General features: G+C 39.0%; 1 protein-coding gene across 2 annotated transcripts in view; it reads left to right on the forward strand.

Annotated features, from left to right (window-relative positions):
- Positions 1-22316, forward strand: part of DPY19L3 (dpy-19 like C-mannosyltransferase 3) — a 73724-nt gene extending 51408 nt beyond the window's left edge. For both annotated transcript variants that reach the window (XM_082863287.1, XM_082863288.1), the window contains exons 13-19: positions 2619-2741; positions 3329-3440; positions 4058-4114; positions 8035-8117; positions 15433-15565; positions 17865-18023; positions 19508-22316. In XM_082863287.1, coding sequence (XP_082719413.1) covers positions 2619-2741; positions 3329-3440; positions 4058-4114; positions 8035-8117; positions 15433-15565; positions 17865-18023; positions 19508-19669 — 829 coding nt within the window. In that variant the 3' untranslated portion in view covers positions 19670-22316. The remainder of the gene's footprint in view (positions 1-2618; positions 2742-3328; positions 3441-4057; positions 4115-8034; positions 8118-15432; positions 15566-17864; positions 18024-19507) is intronic.
- The last annotated feature ends 334 nt before the right edge of the window (positions 22317-22650 follow it).

A 22650-nucleotide genomic window follows, 5' to 3' on the forward strand; every position in this document is an offset into this window, starting at 1 on the left:
AATTTAGCCCCATGAAAATAGATGGAAATTATTCTAGACAGTGTAACTTAATGTTATTCCAGACACACCAGGTGTCGACAGGACTCTAGACAGCATGCAAAGCAGGAAGTTCAGTTGGCCTGCAGTGTTGTGTGAAAATGTCTGCCATGCTCAGCGTGAACCTATGGGCCGTCCTTGAAAGCTTATTTGGTATATGATTATAGATAAAGATTTTACCAGGTAGGGATATTAGGACTTTATTAGAGGAAAGCACTACATTAATTAAAGTCATTTAAGAATTATAATGTCTCAATGTGAATTAACGTCTAAGTAATTTGAAGGATATATTATCAATGCCAAGCATTTAAAGTATTTCTACTTTCTAGTACTAGGAAGGATGGTACCATTACGTTTATACACCACATCTACATTGGTGTGTAGTATATAACTGAAAAGGATACTCTGTTCTATACTCATGGGATTAATGGAGCTTTCCAGCTCAGTTGTGGGCACCGGGAGAGGTGTTGCAGAATTCTCCCAGGTATCAAGGGAGGATGAGAGGGTATGTTCTTGTCTGGAGTAATCTTTTAGTATCAGTGGAAGCCAGAGTTTGGGTTGTGATATATAACGTTTAAGTAAAGATTATCACCAGTGGTGAAAATTACCATAGAGTATCATTTTAATTTTCTTATGTATCTAGGGTGGTGAAAAAGAGGATTTCCAGGAAATAACAGGTCTGTAGTTACATAGAAGCATTGTACATATCCAAGTCTATTGGATTTGTGTGAAGGATAAGTGGGGCCTTTATAGAAGTATTATTTTTATCCTAAGCTGGCAGCCCTTACTGTTGTTTCCTTTTCCCCTTGACAACAAATTGTGCAAATCTGAACCCACTCATCCATCTCAACATCATTCAAGTGGGGACAACCAGACAGTACGTGCTTCCCAGTGTGATGCAATATGGAATACATCATATCCCCATGAAGTGTACTTGCCAAAATAAATGAACTTGACTCTAATAATTAACCTCTAGATCTAATTACAAGTTTATAAGAAACATGGGAATAGAGAAATAATATAAAATGGCACCACGAGGAGACAATCGGCCAAATCCAGAAGGTAGGAACAGTTATAGGACAAATTGTGCATTTTCTTCAACGAGTAAATGCCCTTAAAAGTGGGGAGGGGGGAGTACTTATATTGATTGAAAGATAATTTAAAGAGACATTGATGAAATGCAGTATGAAAGCTTTGGATCCTCATTCAAAGAAACCACCTGAAAAAAGCTATTGCAATAAATAGAAAACAGAACGTGAACTGGGTGTTAGATGATGTTGAAGGGTTACTGTTAATTTTATAGGTGCAGTCATCTTAATGTAGCCATATTTGATTTTTTAAATCACGTTAGGGTACTTGCCTAGTGACGCAGTGGTTAAGAATCTGCCTGCCGATGCAGGGGACACGGTTCGAGCCCTGACCTGGGAAGAACCCACATGCCGCGGAGCAACTAAGCCCGTGCGCCACAACTACTGCACCTGAGCTCTAGAGCCCACAAGCCACAGTTACTGAGCCCGCATGCCACAACTACTGAAGCCTGTGTGCCTAGAGCCTGTGCTCCGCAACAAGAGAAGCCACCGCAATGAGAAGCCCGCACACCGCAACAAAGAGTAGCCCCCCACTCACCGCAACTAGAGAAAGCCCACGCGCAGCAACAAAAACCCAGCGCAGCCAAAATTAAATTAATTTTTTAAAAAATCATGTTAGTTATATGTAATGAGGTATTGTGGTAGGTTAAAAATGTGATCATTGGTTCGTAAAGGAACTGAATTCCAAGTTCATGGATACATTTTTACTTACTTGTAAAAACTAGAAAGATATGAGTAACTACTATGACATCTCTAAAGATCTCTTGTAGTTTCAGTGATTCCAAAATAATATTTTTTTGCTATCTCTTATAATTTAAAGGATTGAAGGACTTTAAGGTTTTGCTTAAATTAAAATGAAATTTGTTCAGTTTTAGTTACTCTAATTATTAATGCATTTATATTATGACACTTTTAGCCTCATAAACAAATTCAAAATTGATCAGAGCTGATTCACTTTATCTTAGGGAAATAAACATTTCTAAATATATGAAGGCATAGGTTTCTTCTTTTTTTTTTTTAGTTATTATTTTTGGCTGCGTTGGGTCTTCGTTGCTGTGCGCAGGCTTTCTGTAGTTGTGGCAAGCGGGGGCTACTCTTCATTGCGGTGTGTGGGCTTCTCATTGCTGTGGCTTCTCTGTGGAGAATGGGCTCTAGGCACGTGGGCTTCAGTAGTTGCTGCACGTGGACTCAGTAGTTGTAGCATGTGGGCCCTAGAGCGCACAGGCTTCAGTAGTTGCAGGGCATGGGCTCAGTAGCTGTGGCGCGCGGGCTCTAGAGCGCAGGCTCAGTAGTTGTGGCGCATGGGCTTAGGTGCTCTGCAGCGTGTGGGATCTTCCCAGACCAGGGCTGGAACGTGTGTCCCCTGCATTGGCAGGCGAATTCTTAACCACTGCGCCACCAGGGAAGTCCTTCTATCTTCTTCTTTAAGAAAGATTTAACTAAATTAAAATTAGTACCTAGCTTTAATTTTTGTATGTGTACTATTTTATGCAGTGATTCTACAAATCAGCAATCCATGTATAAAATGGGAGAGTACAGAATCGGCCTGAAACCAGAAACTGCCTACAATTTGATACATACGATTCTGTTTGGATTCTTGGCATTGAGTACAATGAGGTATTTTTGTTTTATCTGTTTATTTTTTTATTTGACCACTCTTTACCTGACATAGTTTAGCAATGTAACTTGGGAACTGATGATCATCTTCATTAATGATTATGGTTCCCATAAAAATGTCCTTGTTGGGGCTTCCCTGGTGGCGCAGTGGTAGAGAGTCCGCCTGCCAATGCAGGGGACGCGGGTTCGTGCCCCGGTCCAGGAGGATCCCACATGCCGCGAAGCGGTTGGGCCCGTGAGCAATGGCCGCTGAGCCTGCATGTCCGGAGCCTGTGCTCCGTATCGGAAGAGGCCGCAGCAGTGGGAGGCCCACGTACCGCAAAAAAAAAAAAAAAAAAGTCCTTGTTTACTATCTTCTCCCAGTACAAAATAGTATTTATAACCAGTTTTTTCCTAATTGCCAATATTCCTCTACTTTTACTTATATGATGGTTCTCAAAAGGCAATGGAATTAATAAGTAACCCCTTGGCAACGGTTTCTGCATAGTTTTAGTAAGATTTTACTATCACAAATAATACAGCTGTCTCAGACTCCAGGTTTCTACACAGCTAGCGCTGTTGACCTTTGCCTGCTTCTCTTCTTACAGAATGAAGTACCTCTGGACATCACATATGTGTGTGTTTGCATCATTTGGCTTATGCAGCCCTGAAATATGGGAGTTACTTCTGAAGTTGATCCATCTTTATAACCCAAAGAGGGTCAGTGCTATCTCTTTTTCCATTTCATTTTTATGACTTCTAGTATTTCTTTAATTATCAATTCTGTTGGGTTTTTTTTTTTCAGTTGTCCATACATCAATTTGATAAAATGGATACTAAAATTTAAAGCTACAAATAATTGATACATTATGATTTTATAAGGAATTATTTTAAAATAATTTTGTTTAATTTTAGCTTTATTTTCTAAATCATTTTTTTCCAGACCATAAGTTAGATATGTTCATTATACAAAATTTGGAAATACTGAAAAGCACAAAAAGGAAAATTAAAAATCACCAATAATCCCATTATCCAGAGTTATCGCTATTATTATTAAGTATTATAATATAAACATAATTACTACTAAGTGTACAGTAATGATTAATGGCCCATAAGTGCAGTTCTGGGTGGTTCTGCCCTATAAATTCACTAGGTGGCAATATGGTAGGAGCTACAAATAGCTTATGAATGATTGACTCAGTTGTTTTGCATATCAGAGACTCATGCTCTGTTAAATTATATTTTTGTTGTTTAAAAAAAATGTATTTACAAAGCAAAAATGTAAAAGCAAAAATACTCCAAACACTTGTAATCTAAATAATGTCTTTCTTATATAGATATGTATAATGCGATATTCAATACCGATATTAATACTGCTGTATCTGTGCTATAAGGTAAGGTTGATTGTCCTCATTCCTGTCTTTAATCTATTTAGCAGAATAATTGCTTTGACTCAGTGTACTTTGTGTGTCATTGGCAAGTAGAGTGCTTTGCAGAACTTACAAATATCTACTTAGCTGCTTCTTATGGCAGCTGACATCGATAGGAAGACTGATGTTCTTCCCAAAATGGGATTTAACAGGTAAAAACATTATAACAAAAAATACTACAATTTAATTATTCTAATTAATTTTGGTTTTGACTTACTAGTCAGCTGATGCAAATTCTGAAAATAAAGATGTTTTCAGACCTATTTTGAGGTGAATAAAGGAGAAAAATTAGTTTTCCCTGTTACATGCTTTTTATAAGAGTAAGATCCTAAAATGCATCTTATGTTAACCTACATATTTTATTAGATGCTTAAAATCATCTTTGTAAGAGGGCTGGGCACATAAAAATACAGTCTAAGTTTAGCCTTATTATGTCCTTCAGTTTCAGTAGGAAATAAAGAAATTCCTCATATTCTCAGTTGACTGATTTCTGAAACAGCGTTAACTGTGTTTCAGTTCTGAGACTCCTCCATATGAGACAGTGAGCCTTTCATCACACCTTTGAGATTTAGAGGCTTGAATTGTTACCTGGGCAGGTAGCTTGGATTGTTTTATCCAACTGAGCTCTTATGCTCTCTTTTAAAAAAAAATCTTACATATTTTTTAAGTTTAGATTTTTTTCTTCAAACTTTATTTTAAGGTAGAACAATGGATTTCAAACTCTACTGTGTACAGTTCCTGATTTGGGAGGGCAGCTAAAGGGAGTGGGGAGGCGGGTGGGACTCTCCTACAGAAAGGATCAGCTATGGCAGCTCAGCTTCTGGGTTTATTTGCTTATATTTTCATGTAAGATTTTATTTGAAGCAAAGGTTTTAGGCTAAAAGAAATGTGTGATAATCACTGTTAGACAATTCTCTTGTAAATATTTTAAAAAATTATGTTCTATCGTGTTCCTATCTATCAAAACATTTGCTGTTATGGGTGGACCACTGTGCCAACTCCCAGATACTAGAAAACATAGAAATAGGTCATTTCTGCCACCATGCCTCTGGGAATTTTATTGCTCTATGGTAAATAAATGCAACTTCTTACAAACATCTGGAAAGCAACAATTAAGGATTAGGCAGAGTATATGTTTAATGATGAATGAGGTAGCTTTATTACACATTGATTCTGAGGGATAAAGCACCCTCCTCGCAGAGAAGATGCAGCTCATCATCATTCCTGTCTCACCACTAAAGACATACACACACCGTAACAGTCCTTTCCCACTGTCTCTGTGTGTAGGCTGAGTTCCTTTATGTCTCAAATATTTATTTGAAAATTTGTTGATTTTTTAATAGCTACTTGAGGACTTAAGTCTCTTGTTCTTGATAACATTGAGGAAGGACATTATAGAAGAAATAAACAAGCAGCATCAGCATCACCTGGGAACTTGTTAGAAATACAGATGTTTGGGTCCTACTCCAGACCTACTGAATCAGGAGCTCTGGGAGTGGGGTCCAGTGATCCAGGTTTTAACCAGCCCTGCAGGTGGTGCTAATGCACCGTCAAACTTGAGAACCCCCTGCAGAGAACAGGGATTCTCAGCAGCGGCACTGTTGACATTTTGTCTAGATAATTCTTTGTCTTAGTAGCTGTCCTGTGCATTATAGGACACTTAGCAGCATCCATCCCTTCTACCCACTACATGCCAATAGCACCAACTTCCAGTTGTGACAATCAAAAATGTCCCCTTGCGGGTGTGGCAGAATCCCTCCCCCAACCCCTCTTGAGAACCAGTGCTATGGAAGAACCAATGATAGCACTGAAAAGGCCATCATTTCCTCAGGGAATCTTTGTAGATGTACCCTGAGTAAGAGAGTTAGTAGTCATTCTGATGAATCCTTCCGAAGACAGATGGCCTCGCCTCTCTCAGTATTGGACTTCAGGAGAAATCTTAACGCATCCAGCTTTCACTGTATAAAACAGTTTACGTATTTCAGCTTCTCAAAACTGTATTTGTGTTTTAATACAAAATCACAAAGAAAATAAAGATCTTATGTATGAAACTGAATATGTTTTCCAACTATTGAACAGATTTATCTGTAAGAAATACGAACTAATATTTCAAAGCCTGATTTAAGTTTTACATAGCACTTATAATGAGGATTTCAAATTTTCTTGTTCATAATACTTATTTTGCTATATGTCTGCTTAGGATAATCCTGTTTAAAAGGGAAAAGTATGTGCTAGTCTCCACTCTAAAATCAAGAGCTTAATAACATTATTGCTCTCATGTTAATTAACTTATTTGGATACCTAAAATCTCATATAAACACTGCTGATCATTTAGGAACAGCATTTAGTTAATTCAACATTTGTTTTCACGTTGTTTAAGAAGTTTATCATAAGACTGTGTTACCAGATATTAACATTTTCAGAATTAACAGCAAATTTCAAACTAGAAAAATGTCTAATAACCACTGAATTCACAGATTTCAAAATATGTTTTATACAAAAATAATTAAAACATCATTTAAAAGTTGGTATTCTGTTGTTATCAAAATTAATAGGGATAATGGATAATTGGAATCTTATAGAGGTATCATTTAATCAGTAATTTTTATTACATCTCTTCTGAAACCTAGGACTAGTAGTGCTGACACCTGATTTTCTGTCACAAGCACCAGCAATTTTCCTGACTTACCCACCCAGGAGACAAGATATGAATGAGTAGTAAAAATGGCCAGAGATGAAATGACAAGATAAGAAAGTGATAGGGATAAAAAAAACATCCATAGACCAGTCAGGTGCCACTTTGCTTCCAGTTAGTGGTTCTTAAATAAAAAAGATTATACTTGCAACTTTAATGAAATGTAGATGCATTATCACTGGGCTTCCATTCCAATATAGGAAATGAGTTCTGCAGTTCACCTTAGCATGTATTTAGATGATCAAGTCTTTTTAGCCAACTGCCATTTGATAAAACAGTGAACATTTAATTAGTTGTTGAATTACACAGACAAGTTATATTAGAAAAGCAGTGGATTCAGTGTATTTTTACATTATATCTGCATAGCTTAAGTTACTCAAGTTGAGTAGGAGGCACCAGTGGCATAAATATAATACTCAGATGTACCAGATTTTCGTGGACCGTCCTACTTTCAAATATTCTTCTCTCCCTTTGTACCTGTAATTATGTTAATATTCATCAAACCATTTGTCCAGATTTCTAGTTTAAACAATATAATCACCATATCACACAATGAAAAGTTGCCAGTTGTGACTCTGCCACTGTGATCTGAGCAACTCAGGTTATCTATCTCTCTGAGCCGAGGTCTCCAGACTAGTAAAATGAAAAATAAATAGCCATGGTGATGATGCCTTCTGCGTCATCTGTCTCCCTGAGGAGTTGTGAGGATAAAATGAGATTCTGTATTCCAAAGCATTTTTGCAGCTCTAAAATGGTGCTGTCTTCTACAGGGTACATTCTACATTTAAAGATAAATTACATGAAGTTAGTTAGTCACATTTATCTCATATCCTGTGAACTTTCTCGTGGTTGCTATTCCTGTCATATCCAAATTAATGTTTTACTAGATATTAACACGACATACAATAGCATTTTTATTAGTGTAAAATAAAAGCTCATTTTTTAAAGTTGGCAACACCTCTACTTCTAATTAGCTCCAGCTCACAATAATTTTGGAAACTTTTCTCAGACTTCATCTCACTTACACTAGAAGGGTTGACTGCAGAAGTGAAGTAGTTCTAATATTCCAGTTACCACGTTTATTTAGTTCACAAGTTATATGCAGTTTCTCCTTTTTCACTTTAATCTAGTGATAGTTGTGGGTCTGGGGGTGGATTTTGGTTTTGTTTAGTTTTGTTTTTAATTTCAGTTCTGGCCAGGAATGATGGATGAGCTCTCCGAGTTGAGAGAATTCTATGATCCAGATACAGTGGAGCTGATGAACTGGATTAAGTAAGAGGATTTTTTTTTTTTAACTTTTAAATTTAAAGTGCCTTTTAAGAGTCACTGTAGACCTCATTTGGTTTTTGTTTTTTTGGTTTTTTTCTGAATCTAATTATGAAGATACATTCATTCTCAAGTTTTTCTTTAAAACTCTATATTTGCAAATAATTTCTTTCCATTCAAAAAATATTCTCTCTAACCACAATCCCGTGAAGAAGGGAAAGTACCAATACGGAGAGGGAAACAGAATCAGAGGATGCATTTCAAACCAGTGACAGCAATGGAAATAAAGTTTTATATTCTCTGCCAATTTTATCTTTATCATTTCTTTCATTTTAATACCATTCAAATTTTCTATTAATACTGACACATAAAATATTCTTTCCTTGTTAATCACTTAAAAATTATACTGTAAACTACAGTTAATTAGAGTCATACTAGCTCAGTGCAGATTTCATTTTAACTAATCATATTGCCCAAGATTAGGCCTAGAGAAAATTTAAAATTCAAAAGCTAGAGCTTTTCCTTTCTTGAACATCATAATGCTTTCCTGTTATATTGGTTTGTATTTTTGCCTGCACGATTGCTTTGCCTCAGCATTCAGCATCAGAATGAGACTTGTGTTTTTCAAAGTTTTGTTAATGAAACCTGCCTCCCACCAGCAAAAATAAACTTTTTTACCCAGAGCAGCATTCCTGTGCCCTGTAATATTGTATTTCCCTATTTTATAACCAAAAAGCAGCAGTGTAATTATTCACACTTAAACAGGTGTCGCAAATCTTATGTGACATATTCTGAAAGCATCGGCTGTATTGTCTCCATCACTTAGAATTTTAGTAGCCATATTGGCAGTTGCTGGTGACTAATGTTTACTAACCAGTACAGTTGAGCACTGCTTGTGTATTAAGAGATGGTAAATGTTTGATAGCTTAGGTCTCTTGAGTACAATACATGAATTTTATAGAGATTTGTATCTAAAATATATATGTAGCTTTGGTCCCAATGTTGGACTGGGTTGACTAGATGCAATGAGTATAATTTTTCATATATTTTCAGTGCTGAGGGTACGAAGTGGTGCTTTGTCTTTATATATTTATTTAACTTTAAATCATGGCAGACAATTATAGAGTAAGTAATTCCTTCAGTATTTATTGTGTAAGGGAAAAGAGCGTTATTCATATAAAGAAAAGCTAATTACTTTTGCATTAGCTATAGTCAACTGGAAATTTATGACATGTGCATCTGAAGGTGAGGCTGATATTTTCTATTTTTCAAATTGCACCATTGATAGGAATGGTGTAGGGTACCCAGTCTGGTAGAATCCTGAAGGTGGCAGATCTTCTGGATCTACTTGGATTGGCATTTTAAAACATCTCACCTCTACTCCCCAGCCTTTTAGGAATTAATTGTAGTGTCATTAAAATTTTATCCTAGCAGAGTTGTCTTTGGCTGTGTCAGACAGGATATACTTTTTGTAACGCCTTTATTTTCATGCTTTTGCTCACAGAAAATTATTTAAAATAACATTTCTGGTTCTGAAAAATTATGGATGAGAGCTTATTCCATGTGTAAAGAAGATAATCTTTTACTCTGCATTTGGGGAAGTGGTCTTTGTTCTTACATTCTCCTTTTACTAACAGTTCTTCTCCCTGTATGTAGACTTACTCTCTTCACTTTTTAAAAATTCTCAGCAACTGAAGGATTTGTATTGTTCCAAAAAATTGGTTCTATTGTGATCTAATCTTGCCTGTTTTCCCTTCAAAGTCTTCAAACCTAAATTATTGTTTTTGCAAAATAGCTGCTAGGCATGTTTGTGAAATAAGCTTAAGTGATGATGAATGTATGCCAAAATAGGGTCTGTTTAGACACAAAGTGTATTTGTTTAAATCAACATTTAAATCAGCTCTGGTCTGCAGACTTCAATTCCAAACACAAGTGCATGCATTTATTATTCTTTTAACCTGCCCTGATTTCTTCTGTTTTTAAAACATAAAGTATGACCTTCTACTTTCACTCCACTACCTTGATTAGTCACACAGTGTCTGTGATATTAGTAGGTCTGAGCTGTGCTAGAGAAAAGGCTGTGGGCTAAGGATACAGAGTATATCTAAAAATCTGTTTGAAATTGTCTAAAGGCAGCAGCCAGACCTCTGGTCCCCACCCAGCACTGTTAGTGAGGAACACCTCCTCCCCATCCTGTCTGCTTCTGTTCTCAAATAACCAAAGTGATACACTCACATCTGTCCTTTGTCAGGGCGGTCGTGACAGCATCTATTGGGGTGGGAGCGCAGCTTCCCTTACAGGATGGCTGCCTGCCCTCCGGGATGAGTGAGAACAAGGAACAGTGACCTGCAGAAACTCGAGGGGACACAGATGACCCTCCACTTTGGCACAGGGCAACTCTTGCGTAAAGTGTTGAAAAGAAGCTACCGCCATCTCCCAGTCTGCCTCGTGTACCTGATGCTGGGGCTTCATGGTTGATGCTTCGGGATTAAATTCTCTTTAATCAGCAAGGGTCTTTTGTTGCAGTCAGGCCCCCAGAGTCTTCCCTGTGAGAAGTAGGGCGACATCCGCATGCCTTCCACAACCCCGGCCTGTGTGTTCACCGGGCTGGTTGCCTGCCTTCCACGTTATACTGAGGTGCTGCACGCCCTGTTTCCCAGCAGATTTAAATGCGTGTGTTCACATTAACCCCTTTTTACTGATGATGTTTCCTGAATACAAAGATTAAAAACCTGGTTTTTTGTTTTTGTTTTCTTACTTTCTGGTATCTCTTTCAGCAAAACCCAGGTGGTACTTTTATAGGTTTTATGTGTGATTAGAAAGCACGTTTACCTCATCAAGGCCAAATGTCACAGCAATTGGTAGTTCATACCTCGTTCCTTAGAGTGTTTCATTTTTGGCTCCTGAAACATTTCTTTGACATTGTGCAATTAAGATAGACTGTAGATTTGACTTCTGAAGTGTGACAGTTTACCTACTTGGCTTTAGGAGATTTTCACTAGAAATAGTTTCTTTCCAGTGATGAAGCCTGCATGTGCAATATTTTCTCAATGGGCCTGAGAAAATGGACCAAACTTCCTTCACATTTAATCAAAGCAGAGAGAATTACTGTGTATTTTAAACATGATGTAGGTTAAGTTCAGACCTTAAATGCCTGTAAGCCTCTTTTATACTTAATGAATCATTTTGTGGCATTTGCATAATTCTATAAATTTTGAAGTGTAGATAAAACAAATGTTCACACATTATATTATAATGCTTAGTTTCCCCATTAGTTCAACAGTAATTAACTTGTTGAAGCTTAGAGCGTCAAAAATAAATGAGATTATTTGTTCAAAATGCCATCAGGTCTTCCTGGAATGACATTTAAATTATATAATGTAAATCCATTTGACCTGTGAGTCCTTGTCATTATTTAGTGACATTTCTTACAGAGTAAATGGTTTGCAGGTTGGGCAGCCTGCTATGGAGCTTGGCAGAGAACTATAAAAACAAATTATTCTTTCATTTTATACATCATTTGTTCAAACATTGGTAAAAATTGCTTTGTTTTTCTATAATAGAGAAGTGTCATTCAGTGGATAAAAGCACATTAGCTATTTTAGACACAGACCACAGACTGTGTCAGCAAAAGTATCTGTGAAGGAAGAATACCCATCATTACATCTGTCATACTGCATATTTTAAGTTAAAGACAAAGAATCCCTTCTCCCTTTGCCTACTGAGTTTACCACAGAGAATGTAAAATACTGCGAATCTAGGTTTTTAAAGTCTAGAAAATGTGATTTTTTTTCATTTTGTTTCACTTTGCTTGTTTTACTTTTTGCATTTGCTTTATGGATAAACTTAAATATTTAAGAGAGCAGTTAAATATCCCAGATTTACCATAGGGCTAGCATACACAACCAAATTAGACAATCAAGTGAATAAACATCATCTCTGGTATGCTTGGAAGTCAGTCGTTTTCAAAGAAATGTATCTAATCCGTTAGGGTACTTGTATTTTGCTATTTAAAATAAAACCAAGGACCTTTAGTGAAAGACTGTTAAAAATCCAGGATTGTGGCACCGGCAGTTGAGACGGACTGCGTTTCTTTTAAACTTCCTGACTCTTTACTAATGAGGCCAAACGTTAAAACTTGTCACAATCGAATGAACTTTGTTCCATTTTTTCCTCAACTCCTCTAAGCAGTCATGTGACATGACTTGCTCACCTGGTGATGGCTGCTGTTGCCTTGGGGACCGTACCCACTGGGGCGGCAGGGAGTGGCAAGTGCTCTCAGAGCCTACAGAGGAGAGACGCCGTATTTACTGTGTCTGATGTGTTCCATTTCCAGCATAGCTGCAGGCCCACAGAAAGCAGTCGTCAGTGTGTGGTGGACAAACTATGGGCTTGTTTTGAAGTGTTTGCCTGTAATGAGAGCTGAGTCTATTAGCCAGTAAGCTTCTTAAAGACCGGGTATCACCAGCCCTGCACATAGCAGGCCCTCAGTAATAACTTTTAGCTGAATAAAGAATAACCTTATAACTCCCCAGCAAGCAGTTTAGGATTTTTGACATTTTAAACCTTTGTGAACTGTATAACTCATCAAAGTATTGTGATGATGGCCCAGGAAGGGGGCGTGGGGGGGGGCGTGTGTGAAACCTTTGTCATTAGCCATGAATAGATACCAGGCCAGTCATCTATCTCTGCCACAACTAGAAACAGCTCTGTGCATCTCCCTGATGCTGAATCCTGTTATATATTCAAAATGATGATGCTGAGACAGCCTAAAGATTTGAATGGATACTATCAGCTCAGCTGCTGGATTTGTTGTTTGTGAAGAGAGACAAGTTTGGCACTCTTAGGCAGTAAGACTGTACAGACCAGGATGGTTCTCTCTCTGTTAGCTCTCCCCTCTACCTCATGCTTTGCCAGACATGGAGACCAGACTCATCTTCTCCCTGCATTCTAAATCTCTTTGGTTCAGAGGACCCAAAGGCAGCCACTTTGTGGCATTAACTTTATAATTTATTGCAGTAGAATGGTTTGTGCCAGTTAAGAGTATACGGAAGGAAAGAAGACTGGTTTGGAAAAATAGTGACACATTTTCTTTAATTTTATTTGTTCATATTTATTGTATTTAGCAATTACGGTCCACTATAAATGAGGGCAGCATTGTATATATGGCACAGACTAAGTGTTTAGTAAGTATTCATTGAATAAAATGGAATTTTTATATAAACTTTTCACTAAGGAACTCAGTGCACCTCTTTTCATTTAAACCCTCCTGTTTCCCTGACCACATGGGACACATGTCAAGAACTCCTTATAAATTGCTGGTTCAGGGGGACAGAGCAGACATCTATTTATGCCTGTGTTCCTGGGTCTGGTTGTCAGAATGATGACATCCTATGAAGCACAGCGAAGTTCACATAAAAGTTTTTCTCTTGTAATCCATTCTGGGGTCTGACAGGAATAGGGGAGGGTGAAGATTGTGTCATTCCCTGTGTGCTCCTTGTAATTCTATCTACTTTTTTCCATCACTTAAGAAAGCTTATTGGAATTTGAGTGAACAAGAGTGTCACTGTTAGAAAATCTTGCATTTTCCAAAAGTAAATTACTTGTAACTGTTTCAGCTTGAGCTGTAGGATGCCTTGCTTGTAGACATCCAGAGGCCTTTGTTGGGTGGCATTCGTGCTGTAGTCTTAGCATTAAAATGGAGTAAGTAGAACATCCTCCTGGAATATGTGAATATGATGAGGCTTCTCTTAGAAACTTGAACACTAGAGCAAGTTCATGCCGTAATGTCCAGAAACATTGAGGAGAACGGCCTGCTGTGGCTTTTTCTGTAAAGTAGGTTGAGTTTTAATGATTTCAGTTAGACTCCTTCTCAAAACAACTATGTCCATCATTTTAACTCACCCTAGCAGCCACACACTCCTTGCTGTTAACACAGGAAGGGTGAGTACACCTTGCAGTATTACTACTGGGCCTGTATCGGAGATGGTGCATCGAGCAGAGTCCATGGAACAGCCGTATGTTCTTCACAATAAAACGACACCTCGTTGATTTGCAGGTGGCTCCCAGGTTTTAAAAAAAATGGAAGGGAATTAAATGAACTACTAAGATTCTTTTTTTCCGGGGGAAAAGGAAAGATGCTTTCACAGAAATCAGGAAGTCTTTCCTTGGCCCTCCATCACTGTCCCTCGCATCCCATGGAGAGGCAGAGAATCACAGCTTGGTGATAATTGGAAAGTGAGATCTTAATTTAATACCAGAATACCCTGTGTTCCTTAAGATGCATGTAGTCTTTCATAATCAGGACTAAAGGAAAAGAATACATAAAATACTTCTGCTTCCGCATCAGAAATATTGTACATCTTCATACTGAGTACTGAGTACATCATACTAAGAAGATATCTGCTAGTTCAGAATCTTCTTTCCATGTTCTTTTGTTTTTACTAATTCTTTTTTTCTAAAAAGTAATTTATAGTGATATCTGTGATCTTTTTTTCTTGTTTTAACCAAAAACCCTTGGAATTGACTCACGGCAACTGCAGCTTCTGGCTTTATAGTTTGTTTTACTCTAGGCAGCCCTTTTAGTTAAGTTTAATACAAAAAGCACTGGCAGTCTTCTAAGGCCTCGTGTTAGAATCTGCCTCTTTGGAACAAGAGCAGGAGAGGGTTGTGGGTTTTAGCCTAGAAGACTCAGGAGATACCCACATCCTAAGACAATTCATTATAAGAGTAAACCCATCAAAACAGTAAATGAGAAGCTTCCCAATCATTGTCAAAAACAGACACGAAAAATTTCATAAAACAGTTTGAGTGCAAATCAGAATCTCGAGCAGCCTCCTGTGTTTTTCCCGACTCATAGCCCTTCCTAACATAGCTGGGTGATCCTGAGTGTGTGATGCTATCTTCGTGGAAGCCTTAGCAGTGAGGTTAATTTAGACTCTAAAATCTTCTTTTTTTAAAACATCTTTATTGGAGTATAATTGCTTTACAATGGTGTGTTGGTTTCTGCTTTATAACAAAGTGAATCAGCTATACATATACATATATCCCCATATCCCCTCCCTCTTGCGTCTCCCTCCCACCCTCCCTATCCCACCCCTCTAGGTGGTCACAAAGCACCGAGCTGATCTCCCTGTGCTATGCAGCTGCTTCCCACTAGCTATCGATTTTACATTTGATAGTGTATATATGTCCATGCCACTCTCTCACCTTGTCCCAGCTTATCCTTCCCCCTCCCCATATCCTCAAGCCCATTCTCTAGTAGGTCTGCGTCTGTATTCCTGTCTTGCCCCCTAGGTTCTTCATGACCTTTTTCTTTTAGCTCTAAAACTCCGAGGAAGGCTGTGTTTGCTGGAAGCATGCAGTTACTGGCCGGCGTCAAGCTGTGCACGGGAAGGACCTTAACCAACCACCCACACTACGAGGACAACAGCCTGAGAGAGCGAACCAAAGCGGTGAGTGCCTCTCCTGGCTGGCTCCTGTCCGGTAAAGCTGGGGCTTCTGCTACCTGCAGGTTATGAGGGGAAGGCAGAGCTGAAGTGCCTGTCAGGACTTGCGTCTCCAGAGTCTAGACCTTGGCCTGCCCCGTCTGTTAAAGGCATGCTGTTTCGGCCTTCTGTTCCTCTCGGGTAGAAGAGTAAACTGAGGAGAACACCTTGAGATGTACAGAGCAGAGTGTTTGAGGACAGAGTCCTCAGAGCTTTGAACTGGAGGGGTGTGTGTGTGTGTGTGTGTGACAGAGAGAGAGAGAGGGAGAGAGAGAATAGGCAACACAGCCACACAGTTAAAAAAGCTCAGAGCACGCAAAAGAGAACATAGTGAAAAGTCTCCATCCCACCCCTGCCTTCCAGCTACTGGTTCCCCTCCCAGGAGGCAAATAACATTACCGGTAATTTTATGTATATACAAATGTGTGTGTGTGGATAGATACATGAATTCATATTCTTTTCCCCCCTTTTTACAAAAGAACTAATTACATCTTGCTTCTTTTGGCACTTCATGTATTTTGGAGATCACTCCACATCAGCATATCGACAGCTTCCTTGCCATTTTTAAAGCTGCATAATATTTTGTTACGTGGATGTGGCAAATTTTATCTGACCGTTTAGGTTGTTTCCCTGTCTTCTGCAATTATACAGCAATTTCCCAGATGATACGCCTGTATAAGCATCACTCTGCACAGGCACAAGGTGTCTATCCACACATGAGGTTCTTCGAAGTGAAGTTGCTGGGTCACAGGATGTGGGCATTTGTAATCGAGATAGAATTACCAGGTCTGTACGAATTCTGCCAATTTACACTCCAGTCAGTGCTACAGAAGGTACCTGTCCTAGTCCTCGCCAGCAGTGGTTTCAGACTTTTTAATGTTTTATATCAGTCACTTCTTAATCTTGGTGGCTGAAAATTTGTTGAAAAGTCTTGTTTGGGGGGTGAGATTTATCTAGCCTAAAAGTAAATGATTTTTACTAAATACTCCATTTTTAAGAGAACTGTCTTAACATAGATTCCTGCTAAAATGGGAATTTTTCAACTAGCCCAAGTGTTCCACATGGCCCTGAGTTAGCTAGAGGAAGATCGGAGGGTACCTGGATCACCAGAACCCAAAGTTCAGCTGGGAGGTGGCCACCACTTTGACTTGAGAGAGATGCAGATAGAGACATGTCAGAGGCACAGGGAGTCCTGTGTTCCATCCTCTCCAAGATCCAGTCCCTGCCTAGGTGCTGAGTTTTATGCCCTAAAAACTGATAACCTTGAAGGTCCTAGTGCCCTTCTTCAGTCTTGACCTTCAAATCCTTGGAATGCCTTAGCCTGAGGCTGGTGCTGGACTGTAGGGAGGATGACCTCACAGTGTTAGCAATAGAAGCAGATAACCCCCCACCATTTCAGCATATCCGTTAAGACATGCTGACCTAGGCTCTCAGAACCCAGTCTCTTAAGTCAGAGACATACCATTAGAAATCAGTGGACGACAAAGGAAGCAGCTCCTCTCTTCATTACCCCTCCCCCAACACACACACACCATTCTACCTTTCCCAGCGCCAAGTCCCAGGATATAGGCCACTCACCATCTGCGTGTATTTACTTAATGTGTGTGAAGCTGGTGGTGACTGGGAAGGCGTGCCTCCTGATGAACTGCCACTGGGCGCTGCAAGTTGCTCTTCCTCCAGGAAGGACGAGAGAAAGATAAAGTGTAGGGTCTCCTGGTCAAGCTGAGTGCAGCAGGACAGCAGTAGAGCAAGGGTGCTGCCCCTGCCTGGGGCCAGGGACCCTATGGGGGTCCTGTTCCCCAACTGCCACTATCAGAAGCTGGGTCTCCTTACAAGTATCTGTGCCTCCAGACTGTACCACCACCCCTAATGGACCCTTTTAGTCTAAAGGTCCCCTTTTTAAAGGTAGAGACTGTGTTTTATTTACTTAATCGCATTATTTACCTTGGTGAAGCATTCTTAGAATTGGCATCTACTGATGAATATATTCATAACTCAATACATCCTAAATCTTTGGTGTCTAAATCCAAATGTATTCAGCATGACTCACTCTCCCCCATCCCAACAACTTTTTTTTTGGAAATTTCTCACATACACTCCAGGACTACAGGTGAATGAGCAACCTGCACAGGAAGAGGTGAGGGGAGCAGGGTGTCTGCAATTGGACCCAACCCCTGTGGGAGGTTGCAGCAATAGACAGTCCTTGACAGACTTCCCAGCAGTTAAGTGGTATTTTGCCCTATTCCATTTTTATCTTGTTTTGAAGGTCTATCAGATATATGCAAAGAGAGCCCCAGAGGAAGTGCACGCCCTGCTAAGGTCCTTTGGCACCGACTACGTGATCCTGGAAGACAGCATCTGCTATGAGCGCAGGCACCGCCGGGGCTGCCGGCTGCGGGACCTGCTGGACATCGCCAACGGACATGTAAGCATGCCTTCCGCCCTGTGTGGGGCGTCCCCTGGGGAGGAGAGGATCCAGTGTGAGCCCTAAGGAGTGTAACTACCTTTATACCTTGTAGAATTGCACAATGGATCAAGCATTCACCTCCATTGCGTTCTGCAGAACCCCTACCTTGGCACGTTAGTAACTTGCCACGGGGGCTGGAGGGGCGGGAGAGATGGGAGGGGAGCTCTTGTCCCCACTGTCACACCAAACAGAGCAACTCTGTCTTCAGCTGGTCTGTGTCACGAGGCTTTGCGTAGAATTTATTTTTTAAGGTTTTGCTACTAAAGTGAAAAAACCTCAACCTTTAAAACGGCTGCTCCAAAGCATCATTTTGGCTGATACGAATGTCCATGAGGGCGGTGGCCAACCCAGCACCCCACAGCCTGTGTGGTAGAATCTCACTCTCTCCCTGCTCTCTCGCTGGGTGTCCCTTTTCGTCCACTGGCACACTTCCACAAAGATGGCTTTCTGTGGCCAAGCTTACACTCCTGAGCAGGAAAACAAGCTACTTCTCTTTTCTTCTTTCTGAGGAAAATGTTTTCGGAGATATGCCAGGTCTCAGGTAGAGAAAACATAAGATTTTCACCCTTTAGAGGTGGTGTGTGCTGTAATTATTGGTATGAAAGCTGATAGATATTTCTAAAATGAGTGGGGGGAAAAGTGATAAACCTAGCCTACATCTGAAAAAAATAAATAAATAAAACCTTGACTGTACAGAATTTGAGATTCAGAACACTTCAGATCTACTCTCTTAGCACATTTCAAGTGCAGAGTACAGTATCGTTAACCCTAGTCACCATGCTATACATTAGGCCACCAGAGACTTACTCATTTCATAACGGCAAGTTTATACCCTTTGACCAACATGAATGTATTGGTTAACTTGATTGTAGTAATCATTTCACCATGTATATGTATATCAAATCATCAGATTGTATACCATAAATATATACAATGTTATGTCAGTTATGCTTCAGTAAAGCTGAGACAAAGAAAATGAGATTTGATTTTTGCTCAAGGAAAAATAACTGTCCATAACTATCTTGAATTCAGAGGTGCAGACCAAATACATTTAAATTTTGCTTTGTGTGTAACTTTTTCTAACTAGGCCATCTGATGAGTTGCAGAACTTTCTCTGGTCATAGTAATTCTTCTCTGTGTTTCATTTTTTGAGAGGGGATGGTGTAGTATGTTCTTCAGGACAAGGAGATCCAAGTTCTGCTTCTAGCTTTGCCATTAAAGGTGAACATTGTTTGACACCGAACTCTGCTCTTCAGCCTTGGGTCACACTTCCAAAGGGGAAAGGGATGGACCAGATGGTCTCCAGGCAGCCATTGACATTCGTTCAGTTTAAGTTCACTAGCATGTCATTCTTAAAGAAACCCAATCCCTATTCCTACTTCTGTTTGTCTTTTGTAAATATGATTTTTTTCCAAATTGTATTGGTTTTGTTTTGGCTTTAGATGATGGATGGCCCAGGAAAGAATGATCCAGATTTGAAACTTGCAGGCCACCCTCGCTTTTGCGAAGAGATAAAAAGAAACCTGCCCCCCTACACGGCATACTTCACTAGAGTGTTTCAGAACAAAACATTCCACGTTTACAAGCTATCCAGAAACAAGTAACAGAGCTTTCTATTTAATCTCTATTTTTGATATGTGAAACTCCATCATAATGAAACTCAATAGATAATGTTTCAAATGTAATTAGGTAACCGGTACCTTAAAGCTGTGATATGATTAAGTCTACAAATGTTTACACAAGCGTTACCATCTTTGAAAGTATCTTATACATGCTTCAGTCTTCGTCTTGTTTCATTAATGTTCTTTAGCCTAAATGTTTTCAACTTTCTAAAAGTGATCTAGAATTTTGTTGTTGGGGAGAACAGTTAAGTGTTCCATAGGTAGCCTGAACAGCTGCATATCATGTTGGAAATCTAGAGCCTGTTTCAAGATTTGAAATACTTCTAATTTTTAATTGACTTACAACAGCTATAGTTGAATTGAATTGAGGGGATACATAATTAAATTATTTAATATTTTTTCACTAGTGAAGACCAACTGGTGGCTTTTTAAAAAGCTCTCTATTGTCCTGTTTCACCTAAAAATTTTATAATGTTTTTAATTTGTCATGCTTTGAATATTTTTTTAAAAATCATGTTAAGTCTTCATATGTATCTAAAATGTTTTGTTGTGCTCCATCTGAAATGTAATGTGTAGCACTTCAGTAGTATGTGTCAGTGTGTGTATGTGTGTACACGGGCATGTGCATGAATGTTTTAATGCTGGGCACAGAAAAGTGTTACAAGTTCCATATTGTAAGTCCTTAAAGCAGCAGAAATGTTATGTAGCTGAGTAGAATTTGTTACTGTATAGTGTTACTATTTTAAAACCTGTTGATACTATTTAATCTATCCTGCAAGTAAGAAAATTCTTCTTCATTTCTTACTCATTCAAATTTACTGGGTTTGCAAAATTTTGTAAACTCTTTGTTTTTAGCCTTTGTATTTTTTACAGCCTAGAACCTTGCAAAGTCTTACTATTTTTAAAATGTTGTATCTTAACTAACTCACTACTATGATATTTTTGGCAGAGAGCATTTTCATACCAAGTTTGATTTGTGGTCTCCAATCTTACTGTGAGGGCCCTTGATAGGTGGTTCTTTTTCTTACTCAAAGGTAACCAAGTGCCTCTAAGTCATGCTTATTTGTAAACAACGAAGAGGATTATGTGTACCTTGTACCTGCTCAAAAATTTTTTGATAATTGCTTTTGTAATTAATTTCTAATGATAGGGACATGTAAAAGTTACTGATAAAAGCATATTGTGTATTTAATTAAATCAAGATAGCTAATGAAATTAACTTTCACCTCTCATGCCAGTTGGAAATGATTTAAATATTTCTCCTTGCAAATCACTGTAGACATGAAGACGGATATATCACATGTTCAAATGATTTTCTCTTCAGCTACTACTTAAGCAGAATTCAAAAAGAAATTTTACACTATCATGTTGGGTTCAAGGAAGGATACTTGGCTTTTATCAAAACTTATTTAAATAAAAAATTGACAGTAGCTGGGTTATTAAATTATGCAACTGAAACTCCTGAATTATATCTTTCTTGTATCCCTTAATAAGGTTGGAGACCACTGCAGTTTAGGATAATACAATAATAAAACATTTTAATCAGTACTGAAACTTTAATTAAGCCAGTAATGATGCATGCCTGTTGCAGCTGACAGCATGGGTCAGTCCATCCTTCAGTGAGTGCCTTACTCTAATTGAAACCAAGCACATGTAAGGTACAGCGTGTTCGACTATCTAGTTACGTTTTTAAAACCCTCTATTACCTTCTCAGAAATATTTCAATTTATTTTAAATATTCCTGTATTATTAATCTATGCATTTGGGTATTTGGAGTTTCAGTATACAAGAAACATGTACTTAAATTTTTATGCTTATCATCACCACATTGATCACATACAGTAATCCTTTTTTCACAGTTTAGGTGCCATTTGTTGCCAAAACACTTAGTGTTCAGTCTTTAGTGAAAAATATAAAGTGCCAAAAATTCTTGCAAGACAGAATCCATACATACACTCTTTCCAGAACACTGTGACCATGTATAGTTGACATTTTTATTTCCTGATGACCAAATCTCTTAATGAATCATGTGAAATATTTTTAGTGCTCCTCAGTCTTCTCTTTTATGACCTTCTCATTGGAGTACATGGGAGGAAAGAGAGGAAAAGCGGCTGACCCTGGCTCTCTAAGCTCCCTGCCACACGATCTCAGTGGCTGTGCTAATGTTTGGTAATACCCTCAAATTACGGCTGTATTTTATGGGTAGAAAGACCACTTGATTTTGCTTCAGAGTTAGCATTCAAAAGAACCTCTAAGTACAGTAAGTGCTCTTAATTAACCTTTACTTACGTGACTCACCGGGTCCCTTCACAGTCTCCATCCCTCTTGTAAGCTGACTTCGGCCCAGCACCAGTGGGGGCTGCTCCCTGGCATTCTCAGGCCTCTGCTCTCTCCTTTGAGTTCTCTGCCTGCGCCAACCTTGTCTGCATGCTCTACTTCCCGCTGTAAATACACGATTCAACATAAACCCAGGAAATTTCGCTCTAAAATGGAAGGGTTATTTCTGCAAAAATTAGCTTGAATGCTTTGGTAAGATTTGATAACGGTTGCCACTAATAAAAATTACTTTTAAATTAATTGTGGTTGGGAAAATTATAAAATATTGGGATAACTTAAAATTCAAGAAAATTTCTGAGCTTAGATTGCTTCACAGATTTATTTATTTTAGTCCTCATTTCACCTTAAAAAAGATCTAGACTGATCAGAAGGTATTAAAAAGTACCCAAATCAGGGCTTCCCTGGTGGCGCAGTGGTTGAGAGTCCACCTACCGATGCAGGGGACGCGGGTTCGTGCCCTGGTCCGGGAAGATCCCACATGCCGCGGAGCGGCTGGGCCCGTGAGCCATGGCCGCTGAGCCTGCGCGTCCGGAGCCTGTGCTCCGCGATGGGAGAGGCCACGGCAGTGAGAGGCCCGTGTACTGCAAAAAATAAATAAATAAATAAAAAGTACCCAAATCATATTA

The sequence above is a fragment of the Leucopleurus acutus genome (genome assembly GCF_964270905.1).
Source record: "Leucopleurus acutus genome assembly, chromosome: 20".
Classification (NCBI taxonomy): domain Eukaryota; kingdom Metazoa; phylum Chordata; class Mammalia; order Artiodactyla; family Delphinidae; genus Leucopleurus; species Leucopleurus acutus.